This window comes from Acartia tonsa, chromosome 11 (genome assembly GCF_053477335.1).
Source record: "Acartia tonsa isolate MP-2025a chromosome 11, ASM5347733v1, whole genome shotgun sequence".
Classification (NCBI taxonomy): Eukaryota; Metazoa; Arthropoda; class Copepoda; order Calanoida; family Acartiidae; genus Acartia; species Acartia tonsa.
In genome coordinates this window covers 25,526,718-25,551,657 of record NC_137270.1, presented here as the reverse complement: position 1 = coordinate 25,551,657, position 24,940 = coordinate 25,526,718, and the positions used below count along the sequence as shown (strand labels likewise).

Genomic DNA, 24,940 nt, shown 5'->3' with positions numbered 1-24,940 from the left:
TCCGAAACATACCCCATGAGGGGGAAAGCCTTGGCCCAAACAGGCGCAACTCATTATCATGCACAGATAGGACTTCTGAGACAAAGGTTGTGCAATCAAAGAGTTAGTTGTCTTATAGGTGGAAAAGTAAAATTTGGCTCTCCTGGGTTGTTGGACCTTACGTTAAAGTGTCATCGACAGCAGACTCGCCCGCATATTTATTTTGATTTACAAATACTGCATTACTTTTATTTAACCTTCAAAAAAGCTTTGTTATAATTTTTAGTTATGCAAGGTATAAAAAGTACAAAAGGTTTTCTTGTCTTCTTTTATATAAAGTTGCTTTTTCATTGAAAGATGACTTAAACTAAGTTCTCTAAATTCATTGAAACAATTCCCAACTTTGTCTAACTATATTCAGAGTTCTATGAATGGAATCCCCATGGGCAAACTTCTGGAGGCTAAACTAGAATTTGACACAGAGCCAGTGAAAACATTCGAGAAGAGCCAGAGCAACGACGACATTATTGTTGGGATGCACAAGGAAGACGATTTGAATCAATCAATGAAGCATGGCAAGGATGAAATTACTGTGGCAAGTGAAGATATTGTCGTTGTTAATGATAATGATCTTGAACAAAGAAACCTTGTTGAAGAGGTAATCTTAATTCAATTATTGATAGAAGTTTACTGAATTTGATTTTGGAAGCAGCTATAGTGCCTAGTAAAAAAATACGTCTTAAAACACAAATGAACAATGATAATCCAGTATACATTTTACCATTGGTTAAATACAATGTATACTGGCCTATCATTGGTCATTAGTATTTTTATTATGCACTATACGCTGCTTCTTGGTTTTGGCTATTCCCATGTGTCTAAATGTGTTTAATAAGTTGTGAATTGACTGTTTATGGGCCAAGGCATTATTCTTACAAGTCTTCATATATAGTAAATGTTTATTATTTTATCATTTTAAATGAGGCTCTTTATAGTGCCCATAATAAAATGACGCCTTATAATACGAATTACCAATGATAGGCCAATACACAGACTAAATTACCAATGGCAGGACAGTATATGTACATTTTAATTGACCAATGTTAGGCAAGTATGACGTAATTTTTATAGGCACTATATAAAGCTTAAATTTAAATTATAACTTAATGTGATTTATCTTACAAATAGGAAGAGCTTGTCTATGAAGACATTCGCGGATTTCTGGAGGTCTGGGGAGGTAGGCGTGGGGAGGAGGGGGCAAATCTGCTGGAACCTGGCAGTAATGCCACCATCCTGGTCAGAACCTGGGGACAACCACAACCCAACCCTCGCCTGGGACAATGTCTTCTTTATACAGGTATAACTTCCATTGTCTTATCACTTATATCACTGATAAAAGACGAAGAAAGTCCCTCAATGACGTCATAAAAATGAGGGATGAGGAGAGGAGGTGTGGGAAAGAAAACCCTTTAAAAAGGAAGGATAATCCCTCGTTTTTATTACGTAACATGCTGATTTTTTGAGGGACTTTTTTTCGTCTTCCTGATAAAGCTGATACCTATTTCTATGTCAACCTCCTACAAATAATATCTAAACTTATAAGATTACCAAAGGGATACGACATGCAATACAAAAAAATCAATCTTACGTCCAATTATTATGGAAAGATTTGCCTTCGGTAAACTTTTAGATGTATTTAAGACAGCTTTCCACGGATATCGAAGTGAAAAAATATAAGATTAATTCCAGTTTTGTTAGCCTGGAGGGTCTAAAGGCCCGGTTTAACAAAACTGGTATTAAATTTGTGATTTTTATTTTGATATTAGTAGAAGATTATCTGTAATTCGATGCAATACATAATTTTTCAGTACGGCTGAGAGCTGGTTTTAATCCAGCGGATATTAATCGGTTTCAAAAGTCATACTGGAAAATACATTATATATTTCATAGCATATGAAAATGAAGGAAAATGATTTGTTGGTTTTGAAATTAGTTTTTGATCACTGAATGGTTGTTAATTAACATATTTTTCACTGATTAACTTTGACAAAGGATATAGAATACGAGGATATATTGACAGGGGAAAATTTATCAATTTGTCTTGCTATTATGGATCTCTTTTATTGGTATGTTTGTTCACGATGTAGTAGGGGAGGGTAAAGGTGGAACCCGGTATTAGTGTCTTAGAAATTATCTTAGTGACGTAAAAAAAATAGGATGTGTCGATACTACTAGGATTTTTAAGAATTGTTAATATAGGCCTGAAATAAAGATTTTTTGTGCTTTTAAAAAATATTAAAAATATTTCTAAAAATTCTACATTATTTTTGCTCACTTTTACAAAACAAAATCAACTTTTTTTTATTTTTTTTTATAAAATTATCTTTCAAAATTGAAATAAGATCTATCAGCTGATATTGTACTTCTTACATAACTCAAGAGTTGACTTACAATGTGTAAATATTTTATAGATTATTTAGCAAAATAATAAAAAACCTATATGTAATTTCGTGATTAATAATTGGCTTAATCTTACATTAAACATTGAATGATTTTAAATAATTTTCAAATATTTGCTTTTATAATTATACTTATTGTATAAACCCTTCATAAGTTAGCGCAAAATGCTATATATTTTATCACATATGAGCTATTTTTTAAGCCAGCTTTTTAGTCAAAATTTCAAACCAATAACAATTAAATCAAAAGATATTAGGTTAAAACTATATATAAACGAGAGTAAAGAAATAAGATATTGCTATCAACAACAACAAAAAAGGGTTTTGTCTAGTTTTTGGTAAAAATAATGCATATTTATCATTTTAAATTAAAGCTATCTTTTCAAGATTACATCTATAAATTCGTCTGTATTTTATAACTTATACCTGTTACCATGAAAAATCAATTGATTTTCCATAATAATTTTATTTCTATATTAAATTTAGAGACAGCTAATTTTTCTTTAAATATAATGAGATGTTTATCAGAAATTTTTAATTAAGCATAATAATGTATATATAAAAAAGACAATTACGAATAAAAACAAAACAATCAATTATTAGATTATTTATATCAATAAATTTAACGGAATTTGAACGTAATTGTTAAAAAAGCTAGCTTAAACAGTTTTGCCATTAAAAAATAACCTTCTTTATGAATGGTACATTCTAACAAGGGTAATGATATCCAGTAGAGCAACATATTTAACAAATATGTCTTTAAATAATCAGTCTATTTAACAAATATCTTTTTAAAATGCATAAGTTATATTACCTCTCACAAGATTGTTTAGTCCTTTGACACTGTACATAATTATTATTTGATTGATCTATCCTTAATTTTTATTCATATTCAATTTTATTGTTTGTATATAAATATTTAATACCTGTATTATAATACGGTTATTATTTTTTTTGCTATGTTTTTATAAAATAAATATCTAAGCAAATGTTACCAATTCTTATAATTATCTGGAATTGAAAAGAATTACTTTCATTCAGTTGCTAAAAAGAGGAGAAAAAAAAATGTATTGAGTCAGATAGTAGCCTTAACCTGTACAGCTTTACATTTATTTCATAGATAAATTGAAATTGAAATTAGATAAAATTATTAATTGATTTTAGATTATTAAACAAGACATGTTAGAATTATCCTATCAATTTCAAACTCTTCATGATGATTCCTATGACAGTTAGGTATAATTTAGAAAGCAACTCTATCATTGTTAACAGAAAGTCAGTACGTCCATTTAAAACATGCTTTGTGTGTTTTTTGGCTGCTATTGAAGAAAGACAACTGAAATTTTAAGTGAAAAGGTCTTTTAAGAGGTGTTTTAATGTATTTTTTTTACAGTAGCTTTTGATGGATTATTTTAGGTTAGGTTAGGTGATTGCCCTGCAGGGTTAGGAAAATGGCCCCGCATGGATAGAGCCCCCCCCCCCCCGCAGTGGCTAGAAATAGGATAAAATCTACTGTGAAAATACCAAGAAACGTCCCTTAAGAGGCATTGTCATGAAAGGGACTATACCCAAGATATATGTGCATCTACTTAATGACTTCCAAAATTTGAGGGTGCCCTCAAGTAATCACCCCCCTCCCCTGCATCTACTCTATACATTATTTTGTCTGTCTGACTGTCGGTCATGCTTAAAAAACCTTATTGTTGGAGAAATGTTATTTTCACGACTGCTTTTTTAGATAGCCAGCTGTAAGTTTTAGTCAAGATACCTTATATTTATACAGATCTGCTCCATATATTTATTGTCTGTCTGTCTGACAGATATACTTAAAAGGACAATTTAGTTTTAAAAGAAAAAAATTTAAAAAATGTTGGTGGTGAGGGTGCAGGTACCCTATCCTAAAATAGTTAAAAACCTTCCCATGACCTATGACCTATGTCCCTGCAAAGGAGAAGCATATTAGTTAGGAAGATCCTTCCATATAAATAGACACACACACACAAACATTCTTTTACTTTGATATAAGGATTAGCATTTTGTTACTGTATCCTATTACTAGCGGCTACGCCTTAGAGGCCTCTTGGGGCACTTGAGGAGGAGAGAGTCCAATTTAATAAACCAATTTATTTTTCTAGATTTTAAAAGAAAAAGACAAACAAACAAACAAAGAGACAGACAAACAGACATCCTGTTACTTTATTATATCCTATTATATAAATTAGTAAGCTAAGCTTTTTTCGACTGTAGCAACGGATCTTGTTAACCGCTGAACCTAAAGGGTTCTTCTTTACAGTGAAGCTTATTATAGGTATAGAGAAGTTTATAACTATTTAGGAAGAGGGCTCTCCACTCTCCAAAAAAAATAACACCTAGAAAAAAAGTACCATCTCCGCAATTTTACTTCTTTGTTTTAAAACTTAAATTGAAAATTGGAAGAATGAACTTTCCCCCTTACCACCCTAAAAGCTTCTAGTGATGTTACTGCTAGTGATAATATATTATAGTTTATATCAACATAATATGCGGATTTTAAGAAAAATTTAATCAAATATGCGGACTTTTTTCAACCTTTTTTTGACAACATTTATTAGACATATTAGAATTATACTATTGATTTCAAATTTTGCACGGAAGTATGTCCTTTTACTGTATGCTATATTTACGCAATTTTGCAACAAATTTATGTGCAATTTCATTTAGACTTCAAAATTAATATTCTGCTTTTTAAGTTCTGACACTCTAGCTATTGTGCGTTTGTTCTACCTTCTGATTTTTGTGCTTCGTTTTTATGGATGTTGTCATCCTTGTCTAGAAAATACAAATTAATTAATCTATGGTAGAAAGTACAGAGAGTATAAATTATTTCCTACATTTTCTTTATCAATTATCAATTATCAATCACCTCTATTATCCATCTCTTTTTTAGGGGTTACCTTTCCCACCTCCCCTCTAATCCCTCGTTTTTAGTTACGTCACTAAGATAATTTCTAAGACACTAATACCGGGTTCATGTTTCTGGACATACTTACATTTTTAGGACTTGATTATAGAGTTGCTTCGCTTATACTATTGTTCTTTGTTGTCCCATGAATCAGTATACAAAAAATCAGATCAAACGGATAACTAGATCACATAAAAATTTGTTGTTAAAAAAGTAGAAAAATCAACATGTTTAAAATGGACGTACGGACATTCTTGTAATGATTATAGAGTTCCTACGCTTTCTAAATCGTACCTAACTACTACAGGAATCATCTTGCAAAATTTGAAATCGATAGGACAATTCTAACCTGCCTAAATTAACGAATAAAAGCTATCTATCTCGGACGGACGGACGTACGGACGGACCGCCCCTAATTATAGAAAAGCTTCGCTTTTAATATAGAAAAGCTTCGCTTTTAAAAAGATGCTGCTCAAAATGGTACAAAAAAATTGACGTCATACTATAAAGTTGTCCAATGAGAGGCCAGTATACATTGTAATTGACCAATGGTAAAATATATACTCGCCTCTCATTGGTTATTTTATCATATGACGTCAATTTTTTTGTACCATTTTGCGCAGCATCTTAAAAAAAGATAAATATTAGCAGATGGCTATAAAATAAATTAATGTTTTTTTGGCTTTGTCGGATTTGCCCCTGGAGGTGAAAGACATTCAACGGGCTAATAAAACCCTCAACAAATTTGCTTAATGCCATGATATCATTTTAGTAGATACTGAAAGTCTGAAATCACAAGTTTCAGAAAGACAGACATTGTTTCACTTTGTATTAAACATAGATGTATTATTTAATTGTGAATAAAGCTAACCACAGTCTAAAATATCCAAGTAAAATTGCATAAGCAATAAGTTAAGTCATAGTCATAAGCAATTAATTTCAGTATTCTTTTAAACTAACCAAATTTTATGAGGTGATGATGTAGTTTTAATCTATAAAAGGGATAATTTTGTCCATCAACATTAGAATTATAAATCAAATTATCGTCAATTGTCTTATCCCTTAAGAACTCTGGTTTCAAACTATTGTCATTAACTGCAACAAAAAATTTTTAAAATTTTTGCAGGATTGTTGGGGCACCCATTAAAAGTCTGTAAAATGTTTCCCCTAGATTAGTTCTATTTAACCATGAAAATAGATAGTCACATTACTACCTTTACTAAAATGTACATATAAACAAGTACAAAAAAGGAATGAATCTAGAATACGTGGATATATTAACAGGGTAAATCTGTCTTCAATTTATATTGCTAATATGAACCTCATGGGCGTCCAAGCTTTTTTTTTTGGGGGGGGGGGGTATAAATTTTGTAAGGGGGGGTAATTTTTTCTAACCCCCCAAAAATTTTTACCCCGGGGGTAAAATTTGCTTGGGGGGGGTAATTACCCCCCTCAAAATTTACCACCAGGGTAGGGGTAAATTTTAAATGGGGGGGGGGTAATCCCCACTTAAGCCCCCCCCCCCTTGGACATCTATGATGAACCTACTCATTTATCGGTCAGCTCGTTTATTCAGAAGGAGGACAAGGGATGGGTAAAGGAGTGGGTTTGGGGTATCGTTATTTTAGCCAGCTACGAGTGTCATGAAAATCTGGTGCAACATCCAAGTAATATTATATCGATTGAAATGGGCAATAAAATAAATATAGTTAATATTTTTTTGCCCCTTAAAAATAGTCATTATCTGTACGTAAAATATTTTGTACTCTAAGGAAAAATTGTTGTTTAATAACATCGAGACTCGAATTTTTTTTACATTACAGATACACAGACATAAGTTATTTTTGTAGTAGTTTCCATCGAACAGTTATTTTTTTACATTTTTGTCCTATGCCTAACCCTGCGGAGCCTCTAACTGTGGTGCCCTGATCCCTTGGGGCTACACAGAAGCAAAAATAACCTAACCCAATATTATCTAAAGTAATAAAATTTACACTTCCCCTCCCCACTTCCCTTGGTGGCTGGGCGGGTTTAGTGCTCAACATGTCACTTTGAGGAAAAGCCGGACTTTTATAGCTTTTAAGAACTATTCTTCAAAAGAATTGCGACAATATGTCAAAATGATCCATGTGACGTCATAAAAATGAGGGATTTTACATCTCTTTTAGCGGTCTTCTTACCACTTCTTTTCTCATCTCCCTCGTTTTTATGACATCACATGGGTCATTTCTGACACAATTTAATCTTTGTAAGAATTGCATGTGTACATTTTAGTACATTGTATTTGCATCCATTTAAAACATTTTAAAGAGGAGAAAAGGATGCATTATAGAGGGCAAACAATTTCTTTTCAATCGGGGATACAGTGATAAGTTTATGGGATAAAAAAGGAATGAATATTGGCACTATAGCCTTTTGTCTACTTAAAATTTCAAAAGATTATTTCAACTTTATCCTATTATATAAAGGTTTTTTGTCTGGTTGGTTTCTTTATTTTAGATAAACTTTTCATAGATTATGTGATGGTTTTAGGCTATTTTATTTAAGTCCTGGTATGGTTTTAAGCTATTGTCCCTTTGATTACAGTTTTCCTTGTCGCTAGTGATATTTAATAATTGATGCTGTTTTTTATTGAAATGTTCTTACAAGGTTTAAATTACAGATATTTTTGTCGACCTTTCTTCCATCATTAAATGTTACTTCTTGAAACCTATGTAAACCTAGGTAACCTAAGATCCAGGAAAATCCTAAGACAAAGAGATTGAACGATGTACAACACCCTCAATTATGATTAACAAAAACACTCCTTATGTAGTTAATAGAGTAGAAAAATTTGAACAATGCTGAGGTCGATTCTTTAAAAAAAATTGCCCATCTAAGCGATTAGTTGTTTTCCTGAAAAATCCACCGAAATAACATTTGTGATTATTTGATTATGTGATTTTGGAGGATTTTTCACGAAAACAATTTTGCCCCATAAAGCGATTAGTGGGGCAAATTTTTTTTAGGAATCCACCTCTGGTCCCTACACTTTAGTCAATGAATGAAAGAACGTATTAATAAAACTTTGGGGACCATTATAATTTAAAGTCCAATGTTCCTCATTCCAAACTTAATAGAAAGTAGTATGTTTGTTTTATCTGTAGCTTAAGATTTTTAAACTAATAAACTAATTGTTTTTTAGTTTTTTCATTTCACGGAAGCTGCACATAGGGTTCAAGGATGGTTTTAGGCTATTTTTTTGGTTTCCATAAAGAGCTCCTAGATGCTCAAATTTATCTTTATGAAATGATAAAAGAATCAAAACAAAACTTTCTATTTAAATGATTTCCTGTAAAATCATAGTCGTGTTGATCCAGTATTTTTGAGATCTTAAGGGACAGGCAGCAGATACTTAAATATCTTAAATTTGTTTGGATATTTACCAATCCATTGATTTCTTTATTGAAGGGAGATAAATAGCTTTGCTATGCATCAAGTAACTCTAGGCTAGTTCTTAACAACATTTTAAAATTACAATCACATCACAATCCATACCAATTAGATTACTCTACTGTAGTATAATATCAATGTACTTTATTGACTTTGGAAATCAACATCTTAAATAGAAATTCATTCTGTGGTAGATTAAAAACAAGAACCAAATCTATTTATAGTAAGGAAACTAAACACACTTTAAAGATAAACTAAGAATTATATGCTAAAACATTCTTTTTATTAATTTTGCATTTTAGATAAATTTATCATTTTGAATTTAGGGTTATCTTATACCGTCAAAAATAGTAATATAGAATACACATAAAATATATTTCAAATATATTATACTTTTTATTCTTATGTAATGTATAATATGCAAACATAATGTATAAAAAAAAGTTATTTGTAGTAAAGGAAGTCGGTAAAATCCCCCAAATCTACGAGTAAATCACAATAATCTTACCCCCTTCCCCATTTTTACAACTTTTCAAAGGCAACTACGGAGGACTAACTAAACCCAACCCTTCATTACCTAACCTAATAACCTAATATGCATCTAAGATCAAGGATCTAAAGGGATAAGACAATAGCCGATAAATTGATGTACACCCGCAGTGATCATACAAATACACAAAAACAACCCTTCTGTAGATTACAGTTAATGGATTCAACGTTTGAACATCCAACTTAATGAACCAACTAGTCAAAAGTCACTAAAAAACGTTATTATAAATCTTTGGAGACTTGTGTAATAGACAGTCCCCTCCCTCTAAGATAAATTTTATATATACAGGGGCTAGTTATAGGACCACTTTCTGTAAATGTGAAATTCTGCTGGAGGAAGTCCGAAGGTAAAGGGTAATTTCCTGTCCTATTCTAGTATGTCAATTAATAAGGGTATAATACTTACGTATTTCTAAAGGGGTAAATAGACTTATATTTAGTTGCAAAGCTAATATATATGTTTTCCTTGTCTTCATTTTTTGTCTCTAAAAAGTTATTATTTTAAAGAGTTATCTAGAAATGAAATGGTCTAAAACCATCCTGGAAGCTATACAATTTATTCCCTAAATTAGAATACTTAATCAGTTTAGAAGTTAGTGAAATCTTAACGAACAAACAAACAAAAATATATATACTACTACCAACACTTTAGGTGGTTGGTGATTGAATACGAATACGACCCACACAATTTTTTTTTAATGGGGGGGGGGGTAATTTTTTTAATGGTGATTTCTCTTGGAAGGATGGTGGTACCCTTCCACAAAATAGTTATAAACCTTAACAGGACCTATAAGAGCTTCACTGTAGAAAGAAGAACCATATCGGTTTTAGCGAGATCCTTCAGTACAAAGGTACATGGAGGTCCTGCTACTTTTATATTAGGATGACAATTTATTTTTTTAAAATTATTTCAATATTTCACTATCTACCCAACTGTCTTATTGACATCAACTAACCAGGCATTTTTCCAAAATATTATCATGTCTGTCTGTCAGCTTTTACTGTTTTCTTCTTTAAAAATTTACTTAGTTGTTATTCTCTACTTTTCAATCATTTTCTCGTATTCATTCAAATCCGGTGGATATGAACCGGTTCTCATCCATACAAAAACTATGTCTAGCATCGTATTATATCCAGCTTTCTACGAATATAAAAATGTACAATCATAAGATTAAAACCAGTTTTTTTAGCCGGTACCTTCGGCACCTCGGGGCTAAAAAAACTAGTTTTAATCTCATAATTGTACATTCAATATCCGCGGAAAGCCGTTTATAATACGATACAAAAAATAACTATTATTTTTCCTATTCTATTTTTTATTTTTTATTTTTTATAAGCAATAAGTTAAGTCATAGTCATAAGCAATTAATTTCAGTATTCTTTTAAACTAACCAAATTTTATGAGGTGATGATGTAGTTTTAATCTATAAAAGGGATAATTTTGTCCATCAACATTAGAATTATAAATCAAATTATCGTCAATTGTCTTATCCCTTAAGAACTCTGGTTTCAAACTATTGTCATTAACTGCAACAAAAAATTTTTAAAATTTTTGCAGGATTGTTGGGGCACCCATTAAAAGTCTGTAAAATGTTTCCCCTAGATTAGTTCTATTTAACCATGAAAATAGATAGTCACATTACTACCTTTACTAAAATGTACATATAAACAAGTACAAAAAAGGAATGAATCTAGAATACGTGGATATATTAACAGGGTAAATCTGTCTTCAATTTATATTGCTAATATGAACCTCATGGGCGTCCAAGCTTTTTTTTTGGGGGGGGGGGGTATAAATTTTGTAAGGGGGGGTAATTTTTTCTAACCCCCCAAAAATTTTTACCCCGGGGGTAAAATTTGCTTGGGGGGGGTAATTACCCCCCTCAAAATTTACCACCAGGGTAGGGGTAAATTTTAAATGGGGGGGGGGTAATCCCCACTTAAGCCCCCCCCCCCTTGGACATCTATGATGAACCTACTCATTTATCGGTCAGCTCGTTTATTCAGAAGGAGGACAAGGGATGGGTAAAGGAGTGGGTTTGGGGTATCGTTATTTTAGCCAGCTACGAGTGTCATGAAAATCTGGTGCAACATCCAAGTAATATTATATCGATTGAAATGGGCAATAAAATAAATATAGTTAATATTTTTTTGCCCCTTAAAAATAGTCATTATCTGTACGTAAAATATTTTGTACTCTAAGGAAAAATTGTTGTTTAATAACATCGAGACTCGAATTTTTTTTACATTACAGATACACAGACATAAGTTATTTTTGTAGTAGTTTCCATCGAACAGTTATTTTTTTACATTTTTGTCCTATGCCTAACCCTGCGGAGCCTCTAACTGTGGTGCCCTGATCCCTTGGGGCTACACAGAAGCAAAAATAACCTAACCCAATATTATCTAAAGTAATAAAATTTACACTTCCCCTCCCCACTTCCCTTGGTGGCTGGGCGGGTTTAGTGCTCAACATGTCACTTTGAGGAAAAGCCGGACTTTTATAGCTTTTAAGAACTATTCTTCAAAAGAATTGCGACAATATGTCAAAATGATCCATGTGACGTCATAAAAATGAGGGATTTTACATCTCTTTTAGCGGTCTTCTTACCACTTCTTTTCTCATCTCCCTCGTTTTTATGACATCACATGGGTCATTTCTGACACAATTTAATCTTTGTAAGAATTGCATGTGTACATTTTAGTACATTGTATTTGCATCCATTTAAAACATTTTAAAGAGGAGAAAAGGATGCATTATAGAGGGCAAACAATTTCTTTTCAATCGGGGATACAGTGATAAGTTTATGGGATAAAAAAGGAATGAATATTGGCACTATAGCCTTTTGTCTACTTAAAATTTCAAAAGATTATTTCAACTTTATCCTATTATATAAAGGTTTTTTGTCTGGTTGGTTTCTTTATTTTAGATAAACTTTTCATAGATTATGTGATGGTTTTAGGCTATTTTATTTAAGTCCTGGTATGGTTTTAAGCTATTGTCCCTTTGATTACAGTTTTCCTTGTCGCTAGTGATATTTAATAATTGATGCTGTTTTTTATTGAAATGTTCTTACAAGGTTTAAATTACAGATATTTTTGTCGACCTTTCTTCCATCATTAAATGTTACTTCTTGAAACCTATGTAAACCTAGGTAACCTAAGATCCAGGAAAATCCTAAGACAAAGAGATTGAACGATGTACAACACCCTCAATTATGATTAACAAAAACACTCCTTATGTAGTTAATAGAGTAGAAAAATTTGAACAATGCTGAGGTCGATTCTTTAAAAAAAATTGCCCATCTAAGCGATTAGTTGTTTTCCTGAAAAATCCACCGAAATAACATTTGTGATTATTTGATTATGTGATTTTGGAGGATTTTTCACGAAAACAATTTTGCCCCATAAAGCGATTAGTGGGGCAAATTTTTTTTAGGAATCCACCTCTGGTCCCTACACTTTAGTCAATGAATGAAAGAACGTATTAATAAAACTTTGGGGACCATTATAATTTAAAGTCCAATGTTCCTCATTCCAAACTTAATAGAAAGTAGTATGTTTGTTTTATCTGTAGCTTAAGATTTTTAAACTAATAAACTAATTGTTTTTTAGTTTTTTCATTTCACGGAAGCTGCACATAGGGTTCAAGGATGGTTTTAGGCTATTTTTTTGGTTTCCATAAAGAGCTCCTAGATGCTCAAATTTATCTTTATGAAATGATAAAAGAATCAAAACAAAACTTTCTATTTAAATGATTTCCTGTAAAATCATAGTTGTGTTGATCCAGTATTTTTGAGATCTTAAGGGACAGGCAGCAGATACTTAAATATCTTAAATTTGTTTGGATATTTACCAATCCATTGATTTCTTTATTGAAGGGAGATAAATAGCTTTGCTATGCATCAAGTAACTCTAGGCTAGTTCTTAACAACATTTTAAAATTACAATCACATCACAATCCATACCAATTAGATTACTCTACTGTAGTATAATATCAATGTACTTTATTGACTTTGGAAATCAACATCTTAAATAGAAATTCATTCTGTGGTAGATTAAAAACAAGAACCAAATCTATTTATAGTAAGGAAACTAAACACACTTTAAAGATAAACTAAGAATTATATGCTAAAACATTCTTTTTATTAATTTTGCATTTTAGATAAATTTATCATTTTGAATTTAGGGTTATCTTATACCGTCAAAAATAGTAATATAGAATACACATAAAATATATTTCAAATATATTATACTTTTTATTCTTATGTAATGTATAATATGCAAACATAATGTATAAAAAAAAGTTATTTGTAGTAAAGGAAGTCGGTAAAATCCCCCAAATCTACGAGTAAATCACAATAATCTTACCCCCTTCCCCATTTTTACAACTTTTCAAAGGCAACTACGGAGGACTAACTAAACCCAACCCTTCATTACCTAACCTAATAACCTAATATGCATCTAAGATCAAGGATCTAAAGGGATAAGACAATAGCCGATAAATTGATGTACACCCGCAGTGATCATACAAATACACAAAAACAACCCTTCTGTAGATTACAGTTAATGGATTCAACGTTTGAACATCCAACTTAATGAACCAACTAGTCAAAAGTCACTAAAAAACGTTATTATAAATCTTTGGAGACTTGTGTAATAGACAGTCCCCTCCCTCTAAGATAAATTTTATATATACAGGGGCTAGTTATAGGACCACTTTCTGTAAATGTGAAATTCTGCTGGAGGAAGTCCGAAGGTAAAGGGTAATTTCCTGTCCTATTCTAGTATGTCAATTAATAAGGGTATAATACTTACGTATTTCTAAAGGGGTAAATAGACTTATATTTAGTTGCAAAGCTAATATATATGTTTTCCTTGTCTTCATTTTTTGTCTCTAAAAAGTTATTATTTTAAAGAGTTATCTAGAAATGAAATGGTCTAAAACCATCCTGGAAGCTATACAATTTATTCCCTAAATTAGAATACTTAATCAGTTTAGAAGTTAGTGAAATCTTAACGAACAAACAAACAAAAATATATATACTACTACCAACACTTTAGGTGGTTGGTGATTGAATACGAATACGACCCACACAATTTTTTTTTAATGGGGGGGGGGGTAATTTTTTTAATGGTGATTTCTCTTGGAAGGATGGTGGTACCCTTCCACAAAATAGTTATAAACCTTAACAGGACCTATAAGAGCTTCACTGTAGAAAGAAGAACCATATCGGTTTTAGCGAGATCCTTCAGTACAAAGGTACATGGAGGTCCTGCTACTTTTATATTAGGATGACAATTTATTTTTTTAAAATTATTTCAATATTTCACTATCTACCCAACTGTCTTATTGACATCAACTAACCAGGCATTTTTCCAAAATATTATCATGTCTGTCTGTCAGCTTTTACTGTTTTCTTCTTTAAAAATTTACTTAGTTGTTATTCTCTACTTTTCAATCATTTTCTCGTATTCATTCAAATCCGGTGGATATGAACCGGTTCTCATCCATACGAAAAAACTATGTCTAGCATCGTATTATATCCAGCTTTCTACGAATATAAAAATGTACAATCATAAGATTAAAACCAGTTTTTTTAGCCGGTACCTTCGGCACCTCGGGGCTAAAAAAACTAGTTTTAATCTCATAATTGTACATTCAATATCCGCGGAAAGCCGTTTATAATACGATACAAAAAATAACTATTATTTTTCCTATTCTATTTTTTATGTGTTAGGTTTTTATTTGTTTGTATGTATGTAAAGATCTTGCAAATCGTTTTTCCTTTTTAGGGAAGTTTGGATGCTTAAAGCTACTCTATATCATTAAATTACATCATAGTTTATCCTGTTTTGGATAGTATAAAAATGTTATCTCATTCGTAGGTTTAAAATTGTTGAGAACTGTTATCAAATCTTGATTAAGTAGCACAAACAGTGCCCAAATGATTAACGTATAATTTGAATCTATAGAATTGGCAATTTTGTTTATAATAAGTATTTTAATTTATTCCTAAGGATCCCTAAACAAGAATGGATCCATTAAGTTTTTTTTATATTTTGATAACAATGCCCAACGCATGACGAATTAAGAGTGTGGAATTTTTCTGATGATTTATTATTTTTGTTTTCAGAGACAGAGATAGTTGAGCTGACTGACAAGTTTGGATGTGGATCAGGAATCTCAAGTAAATATTTTGCATTGCATGTATATTTTTAGTGGCTACTCTATCACAAGGGCCTATCCGAATGTCTGAATACGTTCACTTCACTTTTGGGATTTTGTCGGAATCAATGATTTTTATATAGAAAAGGGGTATTTGCACGAAGTGCCTTTAAACTTGAATTTAAACTTGAATTTTTTTCCATATTTTTTTCTGTTCAATAGTTTTAACTACCTTTACAGGACATATATATGAAAGAATTTGAACTTTCTACCAGGTAGTTTCAAGACTTGAAAATCATTTTTTTTAGATGTATGCAATTTATATTGCTACCCTGTTTTAACAAAAACAGCATGATGACTATTTTGGTGGTGTCTAATTGATTGCTGTTTATTGTAATACAAAAATATATATGTTAGAAGGTATTCTAGTAACTTTTGCTTGCAATCAAACTTTTTAAATGCACTTCATGCAACTACCCCTTTAGTCTAGTAATAAAACTTTATTTAGGTCGTTCAGTGAGGACAGATGTTGTAGAAATGAGCCACACCTTTACTGTTCCAGAGACACCTGGCGCTGCTAAATTGTACTGCAAGGTAAATATCTTAATTAACTTATAGAATTAAAGGAAATCACGGAAAACCTTTCAAACTTCAAGCTCTAATAGATTTATATAAATTAATGTTTATGTATTAGGGGAAAAAAATTAAGTTAGAATTATTATAACAATTTTGTTTAGATTATCAGCTGTGCTGGCTGCTTGGGAGTGTGTCATCCCGGCATTCAAATGAGAACAGCTCGTGCAGATAGACAGGTATGAGTCTATAATCTTAACAATCTTAGGGACAATATGTTCTACTTGTTACAAATCTATTTGAAATAACTACATAATACCTAAGGCTTAAAGTAAATGTTTAAGATGATTATTTTTTTTTTCAAGTAACTAATTTGGATACTATACTGATAGTCATAATAAACAATGGAAGACATTTTTGTTTCTTTAAACACATGTATTAATTGCTAATTTCAATAATAAAACTTCAATTCAATTTTAAGAACTGTTTAAAAATATGATAAGGTTACTTTACTAAAAGCCATTAATTTTAGCCTATGTAAACAATTGTTACATAATTTATATGGATTCTAGTAAAAATTGCTAAAAGAATATTTTCTTTCAAGAAACTAATTTAATATTTAGCTACTTTATTATAATAAGCCTTAAATTCCAGGTTGAAGAAATCTTGGACGTAGAGACAGAGCTGTATATAGTAACTGGGGTATCTACCAAAGCCAGAGTTGAACCACAGGCAAGTTTCTAGTTGAAAAGCTACTCTATAATTACTATAATTATGTGAGAACCCAATCGGTTCAGTGGTTAGTTTAAGATTAGAATAATACTTTCAACTTATGGATATAGAATTCAAATAATATTACATCACCCTTTTACATTCTACAATACTAGCAGCTTCGCCCGTAGCCTATAGGGGCTTTGCCCCAAGAGGTAATTAAAAATTAAAAATTTAGGTACTATTGGTGCTGCCAGTAGTTTCATGTGAACTAACTTCCCCATAAACAACAAAAATTGGGGAATATTTTTGCTTTTTGGGGGGTTGGGGGTGTCCCACCCTCCAAGAAAATAGCTTAAAACCATCACAGGACCAATAATTTTATACCATGAAAAGTAGAATCCGATCGGTTCAGTGGTTACCGAGATCTTAAGGGTCGGACAGATAGACGGAGAGACATCAAGCTACTTTGTATTATAGATAATAAATTTTCTCGTATTCATTCGAATCCGGTGGATAGGAACCGGTTCTCATGAATACGAAAAAACTATGTCTAGCATCGTATTATATCCAGTTTTCTACGAATATAGAAATGTACAATCATAAGATTAAAACTGGTTTTTTTAGCCGGTGCCTTCGGCACCACGGGGCTAAAAAAACAATTTTTAATCTTATAATTGTACATTCTATATCCGCGGAAAGCCGTTTATAATACGATACGAGAAATAACTATTCTAGTTTCTAATTATAAGTAATAACATAATTGTCAGAGACAGGGGCTTTTTTTGGGGGGGATCACAACTTTACCCCCTCTTGGACGTCCTTGGTCAGGGATCTTAAGGGATATGGACAATGGACGATAAATTTAAGGACATATCATTATCCAATAATGATAAACAAAATGGACCCTTTCTGTAGATCAAATTTTGGACACTCAGAGTTTAAGCAAAACAATCAAAACTTTGGTTACCAGTTTAATATAGATCCAATTGTCCCCTCCCTCCCTGCATAATTGCTAAGTGAAGCATTCAATTATCTAATGACTTATTAATTGGTAAGAAACACAATTATTGTAAAGTCATTTCCAGTATGGCTTTGAAACCGATTAATATCCGCCGGATTAGAACCGGTCCTCAGTCTTACTAAAAAATCATGTATAGTATCGTATTTCAGTAAATTTTCCATGAATATTTACATGAAAAATCATAAACTTGATACCAGTTTTGTTAATACCGGTAGGGTTAACAAAACTGGTTTAATTTTAAAGATTTTTTTTTCAATATACGCGGAAAGCTGTCTATAATACGATGCTATAAATAACTAATTCAAAAGATATAATTTTATTACATGCAGTAGCTTTAATACTTAATTAATTACAATAGTTTTAACTAAACGTAATAAAAAACATTTAAGTATTTTATCGATTTTGAAATGCGTTAGCGGCTTGAACCCTAGACTAGCAGGGCTTAGAAATAATCATCCTAACTTTATTTACTTCGTTTAAGCTTTGAAAAATAACAAGGATGACAACATCCATAATTGCCGATAAATCGAAGAACATCCTCAATGACGATACACAAAATTAACCCTACTGTAGATTGAAATTAGTGGTTGGAACGTTTTGATACACATTCTGAACCTACTAATTAAAATTTAAAAGTCCTCAAAGTTGATAATCCAACGAATGAGAAAACGTTATTATAAAACTTTGGGGACTAGTGTGATAAACAGCTAATTGTCCACTCCCTCCCTGATCAAAAGTAACACTTTCATTAAAATTTCATTTCATAAAGACACAAAATTAAAATTTTTAAATCTTTAAATTTGGTAAATTTTGATATTAATTAAATTATAAAATTTTAATTAATTCATATTTTTATTAAAAAATGTTAAATTAAAATGATATTATTTGATATTTAAACCTATTATGACTAAAAGAATTAAAATTTTAATTTCCGCGAAACACATTAATTTTCAAATATCGTTAAATATAAAAAAAATTCAAATGTAGATTTTTGTCGCAAGAAGGGATAGATAAATTTGTGAATAGTTAGATTTTTTATGAAACTCTATATAGGGGGTTGGGGGTGTCCTACCCCCCAAGAAAATAGCCTAAAACTACCACAGGACCAGTAGGTATATTCCTTGAAGAGTAGAATCCGATTGGTTTAGTGGTTACCAAAATCTTAAGGGATTGACGGACGGACAGACAAACGGACAAACAGACATCGTTCTACTTTGTATTAGAGATAAAAATGATGTAAACTGGCCTGCCATTAGTAATTTAGTCTGCGATCGGCCTATCATTGGTCGTTTGTATTCTAAAACATCATTTTTATAGGCACTATTAAAAACTTCGTTTCATGTTTGTTGTCTATTAAAATATCCTAACCAATTTAGAGCAATTTTTTGAAATTGGTACCTCCTACGTCTTTGGATAGTTTTAGGTTATTTTGCACTCCCCCCCCCCCCCCCATCCCTCCCAACATCAAAAGTAAAGCCCCCTTGATTAAAGTAAACTTTTTATTGATTAAAAAATTCTTCAGAATGAGTAATTATTATTTCTTTATAATACTTATCCTTAACTATATTTTTTTAGTTTTTTTTTATGAATATCTGTAAATTAAAATGGAATATAATTGAACTTTGATGTAATATTTCAATCGCAGCAAAAGCATAACCATATCGGTTCAGCGGTTAACAAGATTCTCCATATAGACATCCCTTTACTTTAAAATAATTACTAGCGGTTTCGCCTCTAGCCTCTAGAGGCTTTGCCCCAAGAGGAAATTGAAAAAATAGGAACCTATTTTGGGGGAGGTCTTCAACCCCCAAGATAATAGCCTAAAACCACCACAGGACCAGTAGGTATATTCTATGAAGAGTAGAACCCAATCAATTCAGCGGTTACTTATTTCTTAATCTTCAGACAGACATCGTTCTATTTGTATAATAGATCATAAGTTTTAATTTACAATCAAATCTATCTATAACAGTTAATTTTAAGTGTTGTGAGCCTTGACGTGACATGTTGAGCCTGTCAACTTATTAGAATTGAAATTAAACTCAGCATTTCAAATGTACAAATTGAAAATATACTTTTTGACATTTTTTTTGCGAATATAAAATAATCTTGATAAATCACAAAAATTCGAGGAAAACCTCTGATAAATTTATTGGTAGATAAAAATTTGAGTGAGCTTCACGCGCGGTGACCCCTTTAAAAAATCTTTTGTAGACGATTTTTTTTTAAAATCTTAGTCCAGTTGCCTATTATTTCCCAGACAGTACCCTCGTGTCTTTGTCCAGTTGCTTATTATTTCCCAGACAGTACCCTCCTGTCTTTGTCCAGTTGCTTATTATTTCCCAGACAGTACCCTCCTGTCTTTGTCCAGTTGCTTATTATTTCCCAGACAGTACCCTCCTGTCTTTGTCCAGTTGCTTATTATTTCCCAGACAGTACCCTCCTGTCTTTGTCCAGTTGCTTATTATTTCCCAGACAGTACCCTCCTGTCTTTGTCCAGTTGCTTATTATTTCCTAGACAGTACCCTCCTGTCTTTGTCCAGTTGCTTATTATTTCCCAGACAGTACCCTCCTGTCTTTTTCCAGTTGCTGATTATTTCCCAGACAGTACCCTCCTGTCTTTGTCCAGTTGCTTATTATTTCCTAGACAGTACCCTCCTGTCTTTGTCCAGTTGCTTATTATTTCCCAGACAGTACCCTCCTGTCTTTGTCCAGTTGCTTATTATTTCCCAGACAGTACCCTCCTGTCTTTGTCCAGTTGCTTATTATTTCCCAGACAGAGTACCCTCCTGTCTTTGTCCAGTTGCTTATTATTTCCCAGACAGTACCCTCCTGTCTTTGTCCAGTTGCTTATTATTTCCTAGACAGTACCCTCCTGTCTTTGTCCAGTTGCTTATTATTTCCCAGACAGTACCCTCCTGTCTTTGTCCAGTTGCTTATTATTTCCCAGACAGTACCCTCCTGTCTTTGTCCAGTTGCTTATTATTTCCCAGACAGTACCCTCCTGTCTTTGTCCAGTTGCTTATTATTTCCTAGACAGTACCCTCCTGTCTTTGTCCAGTTGCTTATTATTTCCCAGACAGTACCCTCCTGTCTTTGTCCAGTTGCTGATTATTTCCCAGACAGTACCCTCCTGTCTTTGTCCAGTTGCTTATTATTTCCTAGACAGTACCCTCCTGTCTTTGTCCAGTTGCTTATTATTTCCCAGACAGTACCCTCCTGTCTTTGTCCAGTTGCTTATTATTTCCCAGACAGTACCCTCCTGTCTTTGTCCAGTTGCTTATTATTTCCCAGACAGTACCCTCCTGTCTTTGTCCAGTTGCTTATTATTTCCCAGACAGAGTACCCTCCTGTCTTTGACCCTGTTGGGGTGTGTATTTACTTCTGCAAATATTTCTGGAAGGCGCAATTTTGCTTATAATCATTGGGGTTAAACATTATCCATTTTTTTATACAGTGGCGTGAAGAGGGTTTTTCTCCAGGGGATGCGTGAAGCGCAACCAAAAATTTTGACACCCTCTTTAACTTTAAGGAAGGTTACTTTTTTTACCTTGACATCCACCTTTGCTGTTTTAGGAGGTGTAGACCCTTGTCAAGGGAAGTGTAGAGGGTAGAAACCCACGGGGTGTATCACCCTCTATAATTTTGCCAGTGTTGTTCATACAACTGTTAATTACACTAGTCCCCAAAGTTGTATAAGAACGTTTTCTTATTCGTTGGCATAACAACTTTGGGGATTTTTATCGAAGTTAAGTATCCAAACGTTTTAACCACTTATTGTTTTCCATAGATGGGGTAATTTTGTGTATCACCATTGGCGATGTACATGATTTTAACAGACATTGTCTTATCCCCTTAGATCCCTGGTATTCTATAAATGTTGAGACTTGATAATCTGCGGAAGAGAAAGGACACCCAAGGTTGGACATCAAAAGTTGTGAAAATTCAATTTTTCTCAAATATTCTGTTGACGTCGTAATCAAATCTAATTTTCAATATATAGCCAGATACAGATATTATATACCCTGTTAGGTCGGGAGATCTTATGTTGACATTCAATTTCAGTAAGTATTCCTACTATATCAGAAATTAAAAGGGATAAGACAATTACCGATAAAGTTATGTACATCCCTTTATGATGATACACAAAATTATCCCTTTCTGTAGATAACAATTAGTGGTTGAAACGTTTGGACACTAAACTTAATCAACCAGCCAACCAAAATCCATAAAATCCTCAAAGTTGTAAAGCTAACGATTAAGAAAAGGCTATTGCATGGCTTTGGGGACTAGTGTAATAAACAACCAAAGTCTCCTCCCTCCCTGGATATGTCGACTGTTTCCAAACAACAACTATGCCTCTAGAGGCACCTTAAAATTTGGGGGAAAGTTGGAGCAACCATCCCCAAAATATTATGATAACGTTTTCTTATTCGTTGGGAACTTTTGATTGGTTGGTTCATTTAGTTGACCACTTAAAAACTACAGAAGGGGTAGTTTTGTGTATCATCATTAGTAATGTATAACAATTTATCGACCATTGTCTTATCCCTTTAGATCCCTGACATTTTCCATATTATGTGTTGATATAATAAAGCAACAGGATGTCTATTTGTCTCTGTGTCTGTACCAAAGGATCTCGCTAACCGCATAACCTATCGGGTTCTTCGCAACAGGATAGTTTCCCATAGGTCCCGGGAAGGTTTAAAACTATTTTGGGGGAGGGTACCACCACCCTCCCAAGAGAAATCACAAAGATCGATTTTTTTACGAATTAGAGACTCCTACGCAACATAGCTAGGTATCGTAGAAACTTGAAAGCTACATAGATAGGTACCTATCGTATAATTAAAAAAACAAAAACATTTAAAGTGTCCCTAGAGGCTTCTAGGGGCGTAACCGCTAGTGTGTTGATATAATAACAATACAGAAGTTTAGTAGGAAAATTTCAAATTGATAAACAGATGGAATGAATATATACACAAAAATAGGTCTGGCTACAAATAAATAGATAGATAGATAGATAAAAAAGAAGATAAATGGTTAGTCACAAATAGATACATAGGTAGAAAATCAAATAGATTAAATAGATACATAGATAGATAATCAAATAGATTAAATAGATACATAGATAGATAATCAAATAGATTAGATAGATGGTGATATTGAATAGACTTACAGACAAGTGTTTTATAATTCTAATAAGATTAAAGGTGAGTCAAAATAAGAATAGTTATCCATATAGACTGCTTTCCACGGATAATAAAATTAAAAAATTATAAGATTTAAATCAGTTTTGTTAGACCCGAGGAGTCAAAGAAGTTAATACAAAACTGGTTATAATATTAGGATTTTTTAAAATATTCGTAGAAACTGGCTATAACGATAAGAAACATGATTTTTATGTATGTCTGAGAATCGGTTCTAATCCAGCGGATATTAATAAGATTCGAAGCCATGCTGGAAATGAGATAATATGGGAAAAATATTTTAATGATTTTATTCTAATTTGTTTAGAAAGAAACCGAAGAAGAGGTGGCTAAGAAGTCGATGAGTCTAATTGAGAAAATACAGGTTCGCATTTTTACCATTTTAATTTAACGGAAAAACAGACAGACGGACAAGTTGGTAAATGAGAAGCTTCGCTTTAAAGGGGATGGAATGAGGAATAAAGGAATGAGGAAGGGAAAGGATGGGGAAGTAAATGGGAAAGTGTAGAGGGAAAGGGAAAGAAACGAATAGGGAGGAGTCCTAATCATAAAAATTTACCCACTCAAGCTTTACAGAAAGACAGACAGACATTTAGAAAAGATTGGCTTTGCCAATAAAAAGCTTTTCGAAGAGTTTTTTAAAATTATGATTTTTTTCAGAATGACAGTGAACTTTGCCTCTCTCCTTCAAGGTAAATATTATTTGAAACAATTTTGCTCCTTCTATATTCTGCGCCCCAAGCATCTAGGAGCTATGTATTTAAAGGAGAAAGGAACCGTAGGAAAATAGCATAAAACCAAACTTAGAAATAAGACTTAGATAGCATAAAACCATCCCGGGACCTATAGGAAGCTTCCCTGTAAAGATAAATTATATCGGTTCGGCGGTTAGCGAGATCCTTCGCTACAGACAAAAAAAAACAACGTACTACTTTATAAAATAAGATAAATGGATATTAAAGGGTAAACAAAGAAGGCTAACTTTATTATAAACAAAATCACCCCTTCAGTATGTTAATATAATTGGACAAAGACCAAATTGCTACAAAATTGTGTCAAAAATGTTCCATGTGACATTATAAAAATGAGGGATTATCCATCTCTTTTTTAGGGGTTTTTCTTTCCCACTTCTCCTCTCATCTCCCACATTTTCATGACGTCACATGGATCATTTTTGACACAATTTTTCAGCAATTTGGTCTTTGTCTATAATTGGCTCCATCTTGTTAAGATTTTATAAATGTACTGAATGTTTTTAAGCAAAAGAATGATAAAAAGTATTTATAAAAAGTTGCATAACAATCACTTGCAATGTTTGATGAAAATTATATAAATGTCCCCAAAACTCAGGGAGGAAGGTGACTTTGGACTGTATGTTATACTGGTACCCAAAGTTCTGGAAAAAGACTCTTTAGTTGGCTAAAAAATTTTGGTACTTTTAATTAATCTTGCTTGGGGGGTTTAAACTAGCATAGTCAAAACTTTTTTGGGTATAGTCCGTTTCGTGGCAACGCCCCTTAAGGGGAGTTTCTTCGTATGTTCACAGTAGCTTTTCTCCTATTTCTAGCCACTGCGGGGGGCCAATTTCCTAACCCTGCCGGGCAGTCACCTAACCCAATATAACCTTACCTAACCTAAAATAACCTATCAAAAGTCATTCCCATATAAACAACCCCTTAAATAGTGGATGTAAATATTCATTTATTTCCTTGGTATCATCATTTATATCCCGGGTATCATTTTTAGAAGATTTTTAATTTTTTTGGAAGATTTTAGAATTTTTATTAATTACTAAAAGAAAAAAAAATAATACCAGGGAAATAAATGAAATTTAAAAACCAAAATTAAACCACATTTTAGCACAAAAATGAGTTTTGTTTAAATGAGAATGAT

At 32.4% G+C, this 24,940-nt stretch overlaps 1 protein-coding gene across 1 annotated transcript in view; it reads left to right on the top strand.

The window, feature by feature from the left end:
* LOC145331907 (uncharacterized) overlaps positions 1-24,940 on the top strand; it is a 48,461-nt gene that overhangs the window by 16,721 nt on the left and 6,800 nt on the right. Inside the window, exons 3-10 of the mRNA XM_080176780.1 lie at positions 401-637; positions 1,168-1,336; positions 15,498-15,551; positions 16,038-16,123; positions 16,267-16,341; positions 16,757-16,834; positions 23,355-23,411; positions 23,708-23,739. Coding sequence (XP_080032906.1) covers positions 401-637; positions 1,168-1,336; positions 15,498-15,551; positions 16,038-16,123; positions 16,267-16,341; positions 16,757-16,834; positions 23,355-23,411; positions 23,708-23,739 — 788 coding nt within the window. The remainder of the gene's footprint in view (positions 1-400; positions 638-1,167; positions 1,337-15,497; positions 15,552-16,037; positions 16,124-16,266; positions 16,342-16,756; positions 16,835-23,354; positions 23,412-23,707; positions 23,740-24,940) is intronic.